This window comes from Haliotis cracherodii, unplaced genomic scaffold (assembly GCF_022045235.1).
Source record: "Haliotis cracherodii isolate W230 unplaced genomic scaffold, xgHalCrac1.p SCAF_10, whole genome shotgun sequence".
Lineage (NCBI taxonomy): Eukaryota > Metazoa > Mollusca > Gastropoda > Lepetellida > Haliotidae > Haliotis > Haliotis cracherodii.
In genome coordinates this window covers 31,555,931-31,571,556 of record NW_027266265.1, presented here as the reverse complement: position 1 = coordinate 31,571,556, position 15,626 = coordinate 31,555,931, and the positions used below count along the sequence as shown (strand labels likewise).

At 40.3% G+C, this 15,626-nt stretch overlaps 1 protein-coding gene across 1 annotated transcript in view; it reads left to right on the top strand.

The window, feature by feature from the left end:
* The window catches only part of LOC139449048 (A disintegrin and metalloproteinase with thrombospondin motifs 16-like), a 91,462-nt gene that overhangs the window by 58,238 nt on the left and 17,598 nt on the right, over nt 1–15,626 (top strand). Inside the window, exons 4-8 of the mRNA XM_071230521.1 lie at nt 7,209–7,365; nt 11,111–11,322; nt 12,180–12,263; nt 13,055–13,214; nt 14,536–14,641. Coding sequence (XP_071086622.1) covers nt 7,209–7,365; nt 11,111–11,322; nt 12,180–12,263; nt 13,055–13,214; nt 14,536–14,641 — 719 coding nt within the window. The remainder of the gene's footprint in view (nt 1–7,208; nt 7,366–11,110; nt 11,323–12,179; nt 12,264–13,054; nt 13,215–14,535; nt 14,642–15,626) is intronic.

Below are 15,626 nucleotides of genomic sequence, written 5' to 3'. Positions count from 1 at the left end.
GTAATAATGTCTGCACATTTCAAAATTGATCTGATTAAACCCCCTAGTTTAAAACGTGTTGTAGAAATGTTATAAGTATTTGTACGATAAGAAATTTAATGTATTATGTGGATTAAGTCTATTAATAAACAAAAGAATGATAAAATGTCATCGTCAATGATAAATTATGTGAAGAAAACACCTTTGTAGAAAACTGTGCCAGTATTTGGTTTATCTATTTATTCAGAAATGCCATCAATCTATCATAATGGCCCCTGATCTGCAACAGACTTTAAAGCCAACATACTTACATAAACAGACCTAATGTGTAAATACAAAGATTTATAAAGTGTCAGTAATGCTATTGTAAAGGAGTGAAGTCATAATTTCTTTCACATTGCCACAATACAGATAGGAAAGACACGATGTAGGAGATATAACATCCTATCGACCTGAAAGAAAACGATACAAGTGTTTTATACCATATCAGTCATTCAGTGTTTAGGGGCGGTTGGGTAGCCTAGTGGTTAAAGCGTTCGCTCGTCATGTCGAAGACCCGGATTCGATTCCCGACATGGGTACAATGTGTGAAGCCCATTTCTGGTGTCCCCACGCCGTGATATTGCTGGAATATTGCTAAAAGCGGTGTAAAACCATACTCACTCACTCATTCAGTGTTTGACCATGTCCAATGAAGCATGGTAAAGTCTAATAGGATGCTGTGCACCTGAGTTACTGCCACTTCTGGATCCTGGCACTGAATGGTGCCCAATTGACCAGGTGAAGTACAGGTCAAGGGTTAACAGCAATCCTGGCAAACATTTCCATAATAATGGCAAGGCTATAATATTGCTACATATGCAGGACCTACCAAACATTCACAGGAATTAATGAATTACATATGTCAAAAGTTTATGGCCACTGATGCTTTGAACAGTCTGAAATGAAATGTATATAAAGAAAATTGCCTCACTTCTGATATTTGTGAAAATTTGGGTGAAAAAATATATCAAAAATCATATATTGTAGCCTTATGATTATAACATTTTATCCAAAAGAAGTTTATTTTTCATTTGGTCATGTGAAAATATTTTGAGCGCATATGTCATAGACCATTAGAGCTTATATATTGGTCTTGTTTTTACCTACTACCGGTAATCATCAGGTTTGATAGAACCACCTGTTGTCTCCGCTTCTGCTCGGAGAGCAGAAGGTCCGGGGCTCGATCCCTGGCTGTGTCATACCAAAAGACACCAGAGTATAGTACTTGTTGTTACCCTGCCTGGCGCTTGGTATTTAGGGGTTAAAATATGGACTGGTTGTCCTGGGCCCACTTTCACAAAGCGATCTTAGCGCTAAGATGATCCTAACTCCCATACCTTAACATAGGCTTACAATAGTCTTAGCGCTAAGATTTGTGCAAGTGGACCCTGGACTCCGTTTACTGTCTCTGAGTGGGGTATTCATGTTAAACTGAGCCAGCACTATAAATCAGCATCAGTCCCGACTTGTACATGCACACACGCTTAATGGCCAGCACTCAAAGACGGCGATTTAACCCACTCAGGTACCAAGGCTTCCACAAAAATGAAAGTCTGACAACTGGTAGTCTAGATCACATACTTTGTGTACCCCTCTGATTCCCAGTAGGGACTCAACCCAAAAAAGTACTAGAATCTGTACTTTGCTAAAAAAAAGTGTTATCCCAAATATAACATTTGTAACGTTTTACCATTTTCTAAATGGCATTGTGTATTCATAGCTTTCGACCATGGGAGCCATGCCAATATATACTTGTCAGAGGGGTACACAAAGTATGTGATCTAGACTACCAGTTGTCAGACTTTCATTTTTGTGAAAGTCTCGGTGGCTGAGTCGGTTGAATTGCTGACTTTGTGGCAGTGTGGCTTCGAATCCCGGATTCGAATCTGTTCTTTAAAAAGAAAGTGTTATCCCAAATATGACATTTGTTACATTTGACCACTTTCTAAATGGTATTGTGTATTCAAAACTCATTCTTGTATCAATGACCACTGCGTGGGAGGACTGGGGGGATCTGCTTACAAGGTATTTAGGATCTATTGCTCCAGAATCACCATGTGAGAGTGGACACGAATGACATGGTCAGTTAAAGGTGTCTCATTTCTTTTCCATATGTGCTCATTTCTCAGTGTCTCTGATTACCTATTCAGCATAAACTGTCATCTCAGCTGCTTTAGAGAATAGGTGGCAAAACCACCTCCATCATTAACATCGCCTTGATAAGGTGGAGAAGGAAACATGTAAACTATATACTTATATGACCAGACTGTGGGACACAGTGGTGACTGTTATTGTCATCTTGGTCACTACATCTATAGGAATGTATTTTTTAAGGCTCAATTATTGTATCAACTTCACCTGGCCATATTTGTGTTTGGCCTTGGAATCTGAGTACAGCTGTACCAATTCACCAAACCATCAGTGTATTATCATGATAACTTATAAAATCACTTGCTGTGGGTCTAATTATTATATTAAAACTTAGTATAAATGTTATATCATTATAGTATCTGCTAAGGAACATTTGCTCTTCTCTGGAACTTGTCTGGTTTTACACAATGTCAATGCAGCTCCAAATTACAAAAAGTGTTTGGTGTTGAAACTGATTGAGGCTCTGTTGTGAAAACAGAAGGGTGCTGAAGAATGATGGAGAGGATTGGAAGAGATGACAGGGCAATGTCCACTGTGGACAAAAGGAAACAAACACTCTGTAACTACTGGATCAGGGGGCATTAAGGGCCCTGCCTGGCTGAATACATGTGGTGGCAGATACTTAATACTGACACTGTGGGCTGTTATTTGTGAGAACAATGTTTCTGAGCTGGTTAATGTGGAACTATTATCACTTCCTGTTTTATGATGCCAAAAGTAGTTTTTGAAAAAACTGATTTCACATTTGTGAATTAAGAAATGGACACATGTGCCTGACTAGTTGCCAGAATTGTGGCCCAGTTGTCTAAGGCGCCGCGATTTGCTGTGCAGAGTTGCGTCCCTTGGGCACGTCAGAAACCTATGATTGTGGGTTCAAATCCCAGTTCCCCCTGACAAATGTTTCTAGGTTTGTCAGCACCATACCCATGCTTTTGGGTTTCACCAAAGTGGTAAACATCTTCGGACTTTCCTCCCACATTGAGCTGACATGCCATGATATAACTGGAATACTGTTAAAAGCGGCGTTAAACCCAAATCACTCCTTCAGTTGACACAGATGTAACCCCAGGTAGAAATTCACATCTATTTTAATCCAGGCATTGTGAAAATGGATCATAGATGTATTGGCTTAATACACAACGACAATAAGTCAATATGACCTGAATGCCATGTGAACATGTTGCACGCTACAGTGTTAACATCAATGTTAACACACATTTGTTCTGAAATGAACCTCAGACTGGAATTCAGGCTAGGCTTTCTTCTGTATCAGTGACTTTTCTCCCTGACAACTTACTAATAATGAGTGTGTTGATACAAATTATGTCTTTCACTGACCCCTGCTTCAAGTCCGGATAGTTTCCCATATGCTTATATGAATGACATGTCTGGTTACCTGACATGCAACATACCCCATGTGTAGCATAACAAACCTGGGTATCATCCAAATAGTAACTTAACCGACAGTAGTCACTTCCCTGTGGCACCTCCAGCGGGACCTGTGTAACATCTAAATCTGCCAAATGATTCGTGAGTGCCACACTGTTTCCAGACAGGGTCAGTACCTGGTTCACTTCCCAGCTGATCCAACCGTTACACACTGAACAACATTTCTACCTTCACTGGGTGCTTTCATGGAACCTGCCGAGGCAGCAGAATTTCGTGACTTGATTAGCGTAATTAAGACTCTGGCATTGGTCGATTGGGTCTAATGAAGATTAATTTGGGCATGCTTTAGTTGGCATGGTGATCATATCTTGTGTGTTCTAAGATGGCATGACAGACTGAAAGAGGATATTTGTGAAATTGTTTGTGTCATCAAAATTTAACCCTGTGGGGTTTTGTTGTTCCGGTAGATAGTGTGCCCACCCTGTGGTCTCCTAGAATATTTAGACTAAAGAAGGGAGCTTTTGAATGTTCTATCCTGAAGAAATTGGGACAATGCCATAAAACTCTGTCAGCACCCATGCCAGTTACATATATATTTGTTTTGTTTGTTCTATATTGCTGCACTCAGCAATGTTCCAGGTCTATGATAGTAGTATGTAAATATTTGAATCTGTCCCGGACAATCCAGTGATTGATGACATGAGCGTCGATCCTCACAAGTGGGGTACAATGACATGCCATCAACCAAGGCACTAAATCTCACCATTCGATGCACCTCTTACGACAAGCATGGGGACCTATATCCTGTCCTGGACTCCCCACAGGTCCTGTAACATATAAGATGAATTACAATTGTTCTCAACAAAGTACTGGTCTGACTGTACTGGTCCACCTCCATGTAAAGCTTCTCAACAAAGTATCAGTCTGACTGTACAGGTCCACCTCCATGTAAAGCTTCTCAACAAAGTATCAGTCTGAATACTTCAGGTCCAACTCCTTATAAAGCTTCTCAACAAAGTACTGGTCTGACTGTACAGTTCCACCTCCACCTCCATGTAAAGCTTCTCAACAAAGTATCGGTCTGAATACTTCAGGTCCAACTCCTTATAAAGCTTCTCAACAAAGTACTGGTCTGACTGTACAGTTCCACCTCCACCTCCATGTAAAGCTTCTCAACAAAGTATCGGTCTGACTGTACAGGTCCACCTCCATGTAAAGCTTCTCAACAAAGTACTGGTCTGACTGTACAGTTCCACCTCCACCTCCATGTAAAGCTTCTCAACAAAGTATCGGTCTGACTGTACAGGTCCACCTCCATGTAAAGCTTCTCAACAAAGTATCGGTCTGAATACTTCAGGTCCAACTCCTTTTAAAGCTTCTCAACAAAGTATCGGTCTGACTGTACAGGTCCACCTCCATGTAAAGCTTATCAACAAAGTATCGGTCTGAATACTTCAGGTCCAACTCCTTATAAAGCTTCTCAACAAAGTACTGGTCTGACTGTACAGGTCCACCTCCATGTAAAGCTTATCAACAAAGTATCGGTCTGAATACTTCAGGTCCAACTCCTTATAAAGCTTCTCAACAAAGTATCGGTCTGACTGTACAGGTCCACCTCCATGTAAAGCTCTCAACAAAGTACCAGTCTGTCTACATACAGGTCCACCTCCATGTAAAGCTCTCAACAAAGTACTGGTCTGACTGTACAGGTCCACCTCCATGTAAAGCTCTCAACAAAGTACTGGTCTGACTGTACAGGTCCACCTCCATGTAAAGCTCTCAACAAAGTACCAGTCTGATGACTACAGGTCAGTCTGCTGCAGGTCATGCAGTGATATTGACTATAATGAAGCCAGTGGAATATGTTGTTGTGAAGTCAATGCAGGTTATAGAAACATTAGCCTTGGGCTGTCTTGATACAATACAGGCCTACCCCAGTGACAGGCAGCCAGACCCCCAGTCACTGGTTGTAGTAATAGACCTACTCAGGCATAGGGTAGGTTAACATTCGGCTGACTGTTGACTCTTGACTTGAATGAACAGTGCATAAAGAGAGCATGGTAAATGCAACAAATTGTTTATGGTTTGGAACTGGTCAGTTAGGCTGGAGATATTTCATACCTTTCATATTTACTATTAAAAATCCTAAATCCATGTAATATTTTTGCAGTCCGCCAATTGAGGATCAAATAGTTGAACCTAGCCTGTGGAACCATAGTTTGCTGCGCAGAGTTCTGTCCCTTCCTTTTGCCAGGATTTAGTTATCCCTGTTAATGATTTTTTAGCTTCATACCCCATGGGTTTGAGCAAAGTGGTAAGCATCAATGACCTGCATCACTTCCACTTTCCTCCAGCATTTAGCCGACATGCCATGAAATTACTGAAATTTTGTTCAAAGCAGGGATCTGGAAAAATGAGAAATTTGAGATACAATAGCTACAGATGAGATGACTTACCATTTAAATTGTATTTCCTTTTCTGCTAGGCATTGTTTTTCATGCAACAAAATTAAGATTACTGTATGTATTTTCTTGTAGACTAAGCCAGAAGTAGCAATGACATGTACACAAATTTTCTACCAATCTACCAGAGATATGGTTGATAAATACACAATAATATAACTTCAAAGAATTTTGACAAAACGATCAGAAGAACTGTATCTAAAACTATAATTTTATCAGAAAAAATATCTTCCAATATCGTGTTAATTAGTTGCAACTTTTACCATATATGTTTAAAATAATAATAACCATAAGAGTAGCACTTTGGAACAACTGATTGCTATTGCCGGAATGACTGAATGAGTCAAAGTGTGTCATTTATGATATACCGTATTCGACGTAATAAGCGCTCAGGGCGCTCTCAAAATTAGAAATAGGAGGCTTTTATTAGAATGTTATTTTGGTGAAAAAAACAGAGTTGAAAGATAAATTTCGTGGTTTATGCTGACAGCCTGAAATGTTTATGTACAACAAATATATTTTCCAGAATTAAATGCCCATAATTAAGGGTGCATATAACACAGGAGTGTGTATTATACGCGAATAAATAAGTCTTGTGTACATTGATCAATCGGAAGGGGTGATAATTGGGATTGTTCACTAGCCAATATCTTAGCAAATGTCGCCGTGGGCGCTTATTGGTGCAGGGCTCTTATCACGTTGAATATGGTATGTGTCCATTCTCTGGCAACTAAGTTCATTCCAAGGCATCAATATCAGTAATCTGACCATGGTTGCTGTAAATAACAGTGAGTCACTTCGCATAAAATATGGAATCAATATTAAATGGAATTTTGAATAAATGTAATAAAATAGATTACAAACATAAGAACATCTATTCAATGAATACTTTTTATAACTAGATAGTGCAATACCAGGATAAAACTCAGTACGGATTTGTTGACATTTCGGGTGTTACGTGTTCATTGCATTACTTTGCATTGGGAAAAAAACATCAAAACTCATTGTTTACATACATGAACGTCCACCAGCAACTGTCAAATATGAGGTGGGCATGACCAAAATACAAGTGTCCAATTGGCCAAAAATAATTTTGGATCCCTGGTTCAAAGCTGTGTAAAACTCAAGCCCACTCACTCACTCACTCCTAATCTGCAACCCCTGACATGAACTGTTCTCCTCCAGACTGGAATTCTGCGCCTGCCTGAGGAAGACTATGTGGTTGAGCCTATGCCTGCAGCCATCAGGAAGGGAGATAACTCAGGGACCAAACTACCTCACATCATCTACAAGACTGACCATCTCCCTCATCATAATCTGCACAACCACCAGGCCAGAGACTGTGAGTACTAACAACTGGTTCTACTAACATGCCAGGTCTTAATATGGCAACCATTCTCATTATTAGATCTTAAAATCAGCATCACATGGACCTGGCTATTTGAAGAGCTTGGATTTTGTTTGGAACTCTAATTGTTGCTTTTTCGAAGCTTTTTTAAGTTGGGACATTTAAGGATATATGGAATATTTGGCTAGTATAAGTGTTAACATAATTCAAAACTTTAACAAATTCATTTGATGTAATATTTTTTTATACAAATAACACAGGTAGTTACATGTTGCCTGGTAGTTACATGCGACATGCTATTATGCACCCCTCCTTCTCTAAGAGCTGTGCCCACATACATTGCTCACCAAGATGGCACTGCCTCAGTAGACCAGGCTTTTCAGAGTAGTTCATGAATTCTCATAGCACCATCAGGGTTTGGACTGCCTTGTTTGTTGTTTAATGCCGCACTCATCAATATTCCAGCTATATGAGGGTGGTCTGTAAATAATCGATTCAGGACCAGACCATCCTGTGATTGATATCATGAGCATCTATCTACACAATTGGGGCACTGCCTTGTAGAAATGATATAAGATTGTATAATATTCTACCTATGCTGTGCAGTGGGCTAGCCTTGTACAAGTTGTAGTAAAGTGTTGAAGGCATTGGTTCGATTACCCACATGGGTACAATGTGTGAAGTCCATTTCAGGTGTCTCTCCTTTCCCTCCCCCCCACTTGAATGTTACTTGAATATTGCCGAAAGTGGCATCTCTGTTATTCTTCTTCAACAAATCTTCATTTTCATCAGAAATTGAAATGTATGTCCAGTTTCCTGTGTATCCCTGTTTAATAAATGAACTTCTAGAACATGTATTCAAATTAGGTGATTGTGATTCTCTCTATTTGTTTGTAGTATTTGACAGTGATTAATATTAATCCTCCCTCCATACATTCAGTGTGCTGACCTCTCTCTTGGTGCACTGAAGCGCTATTTGAGTACCACATTTTCATTAATTCCACATCACAGCATACGTTGCTTAAGACATGACTAGGTTGCCCTAACCTCATCAATCTTCTAATCATTTTCTCTCCACTGATGGAAACTGGGACTATTTGATGAGACTTGGAATTCATTACTGCTGAGATTCAGTCCTGATAAATTTATAAGCTAGGGAATAAATCTCATATCAACCATTAGTAATGGGAGTTCAACATTGTTGAGTTTTCTTAATTAGTGAGTGATGATGATTATGTTCATTTTCAAAAGGTAAAATCATTTTTTCAGATTAAATAATTCTAAAATTAGGTCATGGTTAGGCACTTATTATTATTAGATATCAAGAAACTGCTACTGAAATAACATTTATGAAGATAAGTTTGTCAGGCCTTTGATGAGAATGGTTACTGCAGAATATGGTCAGCACCAAAGGATAATAGTTTCACATTTTAGTTGTGTAGCTAGGTTTCTGAGACATATGGGGTGGTGAGATATCCTAGTGGTCAAAGTGTTTGCTCTTCATGCCAAAGGTCCAAGTTTGATTTCCCAAATAGGTACAATATGTGAAGCTCTTTTCTTGAGTACCCCAGATCGATATTGCTGCAAGTGCTAAACCCCAAGACATACTCATATGGAAGTGATATAAGAAAATAGTTAACACCAACAGTTTGTATGACTTTATATCCACCATCTAGTTTATCTGGACATAATATTGAGGAAACTACCTCGCAGATATCTTTAAGTCATTAGCCTTGTCAGCTCCTAAAATTAATATTTGTTATCAGACATTTTATACATGATAAACTAAATATATACTTTTGACCTTTTCAAAGTACAGCTTTGAAAGGTTGAGTACGAACTTTATTGGTTTGTTACTGAATGACAGATATGAGATAGATACATGAAGAGGTCTTGGAAGCATATCATCCTTGGGTGTATCGAGATAAATATTTTGTAAGTAAATATCTTTAGGGATATTGAGATTTAGTTTTAATTATATGTTTTATTATTTACTGATCTACAGATATTCCTCCAAAATTGTTCAAAAAGAATTTGTAATAACACGGCAAAAAATAACCTCAGACATAAGTAAAAAACACATTTCATGAAAGCACATTACTATTTTTTAGATATCCAAAACTGAAAATTCTGATCCCAAATGGCAAAATTTGTTCCCCTTTAGAACATGCATATTTCAGATGTCTTGCTTGAGAATTAACTAATATCTGTAATGCATTATGCCTGTGAAACAGGTGATAACAATCCTATAACACCAGAATTTAATGACACATCATCCTGTTACCTGACTGTTAGAGACACACCACAACTCAGTGCCCAGTGAAGGTTACACTCATAAGAAGCCATTCATTACATTGTCCCGTTTCAGGAAGTTTAAGGGGAATTCTGCCACTGTTTAGCAAGAATTGATTTTAATAATTGAGGTATTTCTTCGCCACCCTCCAATGACTTCCATCTTGTTCCACCCTCTTTGTCAAAGATGAGCTAATATTCTTTTGCAAAGAGCTCTAAATAGGCAATTGGTTGGCCATAAAGTTAAGGCAAATCTAATCATAGAGTGATTTAGTACAGCGTGTACTGTACAGGTGGGTGGGACCTCAATAGAGAGGGGAAGCCTGTACTCTTCCTTCGCACTTGTTAACATTTCAGATAATTTCCCCATCATTTCCCCTTTTGAAATATTTTCTTCAGTAACACCTCCCATACGTCACCATGACATCCAGGAATAAAGATGGCCCACCCATGACAAGTCTGACATATGTTTAACTTTCATCATGTTTTCAAACCAATTCATGATTTGATTAGTTTTTTTCACAAAAATGCAATATCTTCAAAGGTGGATATTTCTAGGAATAATTCTTAGGATATTTTGTTGATTTTAATGCTTGTTTAAATTTTGCATTTTAAGTTTTGCTCTTTAGTAGGTTATTTGCTAGTTCAAAAGATGAACACAGATTCTGAAGCTTCTGTTTAACTTTTTGTAATTAGCATTACATGATAAAAGGCATGTTTGCTCAGCTGTACCTCAAGTTTGGACAGGTTCAGTTTGAAGATTCTGTTACAAATCCTGTTGTGGGTGTTGTCAGACTAGATATACAATTGAAATATTTTGGTTGGTTCATCACACATGTTAATGAGTAGTTATGAGATGATACAAATCTATGATGGATGGGAATTGAAACATGAAAAGGAAGCAGGTGCTTGATTCAAGAAGATATGACATGTTTCTTATGTAATTAAATGTACATGTTCATTTGTAGACTAATTGTTTGTCTCTGAAAATAGATCATTTGTAAAGAGGCCTAGTAACATAGGAGATTCAGAGCCTGTGGAAAATCTAGACTTGCTTCATTTAAAGCTACAGCATTACAGTAGGGGCTTGGCAGAGGGGAAAATAATATGTCTCAGGGACTGTGAGACAGACTAGATCATTTGGTGCAGCTAAGGTTATTGTATATATTTAAGAAGTAAGAATAGATTGTCAGTTGTTTAACACAGCAAATGAAATCTCAAATTTGAGGATAAACCATGAAGAGAGTATTTTGCAATATATGATGTAGCAGGTCAGTCACAGATACCTATCTATTGCTGCTTGTCAGGAACAACCTATCTATTGCTGCTTGTCAGGAACACATTTAAGAAAACCCAATGGTTTAAAATATCTTGAGTTAATATTTCTTCTAACATTGTCAGTCAAGCTGTCATTTCATCATGTGACTGTTCAAACTTGTTTATGCAGACACAGATTCCATAGATGACATTGCTGACTTCTACCCATTCTCTAGACAAGACCCCGAGAAACAGCAGCATCGTGAACGTCGATCCCCCCACCATGTGTACGGCAGCCCACACGACCGAACGGTGGAGACCCTGGTGGTGGTGGACAAGGCCATGTTCTGGAAGCATGGCCGAGACAACATCACTACCTACGTTCTCAGCATCTTCAATATTGTAAGTGTGTCATGGACAAAGAATACATGCAGTCATCTTTGAATATGAAGGGCTGACCATTTGGGATTGATCTGTTTCTCAAAATACTGGAAAAACTTGTCCTCAGGTTCCCAATAACCCCATTTTTGACATAAGAGCCAACGTAATTATTGATTGGGTGGCCATGATGGTTTATCATTATTGATGAAGTAAGAGAAAGACCCACTCTTGAGATGTGGCCTGAGACATACTTCTGCCAAGGCCACTCAAAAACTTATTGTTTGTTTTGAGTGGCTGAGATTGTTATTGTGTTCAAAGCCTGAAACATTGAGTGAGTGAGTGGGTGGGTGGGTGGGTGCACGTGGATGGGCGGATGTGTGGGCGGGCAGGCGTTCGGGCGAGTGAGTATGGTTTTACGCCGCTTTTAGCAATATTCCAGCAATATCACAGCGGCGGATACCAGAAATGGGCTTCACACATAGTACCCATGTCAGGAATCAAAAACAGGTCTTCGGGGTGACAAGTGAATGCTGTAACCACAAGTCTACCCAACCGCCCCTCTAAAACATTGTGATAATTTGTCATGGTTGATATTTATGTCACATTAACAAAAAGAAACACTGAATATTGGTGAATGTTGGTATGGGGCATATGCCTCTTCTTCTCTGTTGGAATTTTGGTCTTTACACCTTGATATATATACCCCATGATATATGGTCATCCTACATCTTCTTTGCTGACTATATGTTTGAAATTGTAGGTAATTTCTTCACTACATACAACCTCTACAGGATCAGAAAATCCAAATAATAACACATGCGCGTGGCAGGATGAGATGCATGTGAATATTATGTATTTATCTAACCTCCCCTCCGCAGGTGTCGGAGTTGTTCCAGGACACCAGTATCGGCAACCAGGTGGACATCGTGCTGGTCGGCCTAGTACTGCTGGAGGGGGATGAGGTACGTAACTCGGTGTTGCTGATCTCTATATGCCTTTCCTCACATTCTACAATGTTCTTGATATATCGGCGATAACAAGCTTGTAGAATGTGAGGAAAGATATAAAATAATGTTCTTCATCGTTTGATGCATGTCATCCATGATATGACAATGTTGTTTATTGTAATATGAGAGGAAAGGCATAAAACAATGTTCTTGATTGTTATATCAAGGATGACATTATATCATGAATGACATGCATCAAACAATGTTGTTTATTGTAATATGTAAGAAAGGCAACAAACAATGTAGCTGATTGTTTGGCATTGTTACGATGCAAGATCACTGAACATCCAGTGGAGTCATGTAATATTTTACAAGTGCTTCATCCATTTATCTGAACTCATTGTGCTACTTCTGTTTTTCATTACCACCTGTGTGATCTAGTGAATAGAGCATCTGCCTGGAGAGCATAAGGCCAGTAATTCAATCCCCTGGCCGTGTCATACCAAAAGACACTAAAAGATGGTCCATGAATATATCCTGCTGGGCGTGCAGTATTATATGGGAATGAGGACTGGTCGACTCGGGGTCATTATATACTGTGTCTGAGTTGGGTGTCTTAGGCGGGTGGCACTATACAACCAGCCTAAGTCCTGACTTACACAAGCAGCCAAACACACATATGCAACTACGTCACTATATAAGTGCAATAACCTTGAGAGATTTGAAAACCCCATTTCACCTCACCTAACTCATGTTTTTCACGATTGTCTTTCACATTGATAATTAATTCTATTCCCTCCATCTAGCCTGGCCTGCAGGTCAACTTCCATGCTGACCACACCCTTAACAGCTTCTGTCAGTGGCAGTCAGTTCTCATCAGCTCCAGCGGTAGTAATCACGACCATGCCATTCTCCTCACTGGCATGGATATCTGCTCCTACAAGAATGCTCCATGTGATACTCTTGGTAGGTGTCTCTCTAGCAGGGGCCCCATGTCATAAAGGGGTAGGTGCCTCCCTAGCAGGGGCTCCATGTCATAAAGGGATAGGTGTCTCCTTAGCAGGGTCCCTATATATTACTGGGGTAGGCGTCTCCCTAACAGGGGCTCCATGTGATACTGGAGTTGGTGTCTCATTAGCAAGGGTTTCATGTGTTACCGGGGTAGGTATCCTTCAGCAGGGGCTCCATGTTTTACTGGGGTAGTTGTCTCCTTAGCAGGGGTCCCATGTGATACTGGGGTAGGTGTCTCTTTAGCAGGGGCTTCATGTGTTACCGGGGTAGGTGTCCTTCAGCAGGGGCTCCATGTTTTACTGGGGTAGGCGTCTCCCTAACAGGGGCTCCATGTGATACTGGAGTAGGCGTCTGCCTAACAGGGGCTCCATGTGATACTGGAGTAGGTGTCTCCCTAGCAGGGTCCCCCATGTCATAAAGGGGTAGGTGTCTCCCTAGCAGGGGCTCCATGTGATACTGGAGTAGACGTCTGCCTAACAGGGGCTCCATGTGATACTGGAGTAGGTGTCTCCTTAGCAGGGGCTCCATGTGATACTGGAGTAGGTGTCTCCTTAGCAGGGGCTCCATGTGATACTGGAGTAGGTGTCTCCCTAGCAGGGTCCCCCATGTCATAAAGGGGTAGGCGTCTCCCTAACAGGGGCTCCATGTGATACTGGAGTAGGCGTCTGCTTAACAGGGGCTCCATTTGATACTGGAGTAGGTGTCTCCTTAGCAGGGGCTCCATGTTTTACTGGGGTAGGTGTCTCCTTAGTAGGGGCCCCATGTGTTACTGGAGTAGGTGTCTCCTTAGCAGGGGCTTCATGTGTTACCGGGGTAGGTGTCCTTCAGCAGGGGCTCCATGTTTTACTGGGGTAGGTGTCTCCTTAGTAGGGGTCCCATGTGTCACTGGGGTAGGTGTCTCCTTAGCATGGGTTCCATGTGTTACTTGGTTAGGCGTCTCTTTACCAGGGGGCAGGGGCTCCATGTGTTACTGGGGTAGGTGTCCTTCAGCAGGGGCTCCCTGTGTTACTGGGTAGGTGTCTCCTTAGCAGGGGTCCCATGTGATACTAGGGTAGGTGTCTCCCTAGCAGGGTCCCCATGTCATAAAGGGATTGGTGTCACCTCAGCAGCGGTTCCATGTGTTACTGGGGTTGGTGTCTCCTTAGTAGGGTTATGCTTTGTGTGGTGTCCCTTGCAAGGGCTCCAAGTGATTTCATGTTACTGAAATACAATTGATATAGTGGCTGTGGTTCAATTTTAAACCATGACTTTATATTGTGATATTCTTTTCCAACAGGTTTTGCTCCTATCAAAGGGATGTGTAACCCCTTGCGTAGCTGTGTGGTCAATGAAGACACAGGACTTGCCACAGCCTTCACCATTGCACATGAGATTGGACACAAGTAGGTCCATTAGCAATTCAAAGACATTTTAAATGATTTTGTGTAATGCATAATATATATTCAGTTCTTATTTCCACTTTAGGCCAGCTGCACATAAATAATATATATGCAAGTATGCAATATCATCTGTATGTGATATTTAGAGGTTATTATATGGCGGTTTCCATATCAACCTGAGACCCCCAGGTCAGCCCAAGTGTTGAAGGCCAGAGGCTGATATCTGGTATGATTTAAATACTGGCGCATAATAAACATTTTGTCTTATACCATAAACTCAAATTATTAAATGTATCTATTTGCAAGTGAATGCGATACATTTTCACCTTGTTTGGAAGATATTGTCAAAGGGAAGCTAGCCGAGCAGACAAGTAGGCAACACACAAAGGGAAATAACTCCAATAAAATCCAATATAAACAAGCCATATCAGTCCAGTAGAGAGTGATACGGGTGTGGTTATTACACCCCCAGTGATATGACCATCTCTATGCAAATTGCCTCATATATTTGATAGGTATGTGATAAATAATGTAACCAATACTAACTGAACAAATCTGCAATATCAGTTATATGTGGTACGTAGTATAACAACCATGGAGTCTGTTATGTGACTACTTCAAGGGGCTCATTCCTTTGGTTGTACTGTTTCTACCACTGTTACTCCCCACAGTGTCAGGTATTTGCTGTCATGAAGTGTTGGATGCCTATGCAAATAAAAGCATTAAGTGAGCACCTGTCCCCTTAGTGTGTCTGACCTGTTATAGTAACGGTTGACAGCTACTGACATGCTCCTTGGAACTGTTTAATGTGGACTACAGCTGTGTGTGTGAGGTATTGAATATAGAGAGCCTTTCTATTTATCATTCCCTGGGGCATGTGATAAAAAATATTATAGTATCTTTAAGTTTTTCCTTATACCAGACCTCCCATCTCCTTTCTTGTGTCCGCTTCAGAATGTGAACTCTTTGAACATGCCGCTCTCTAGCA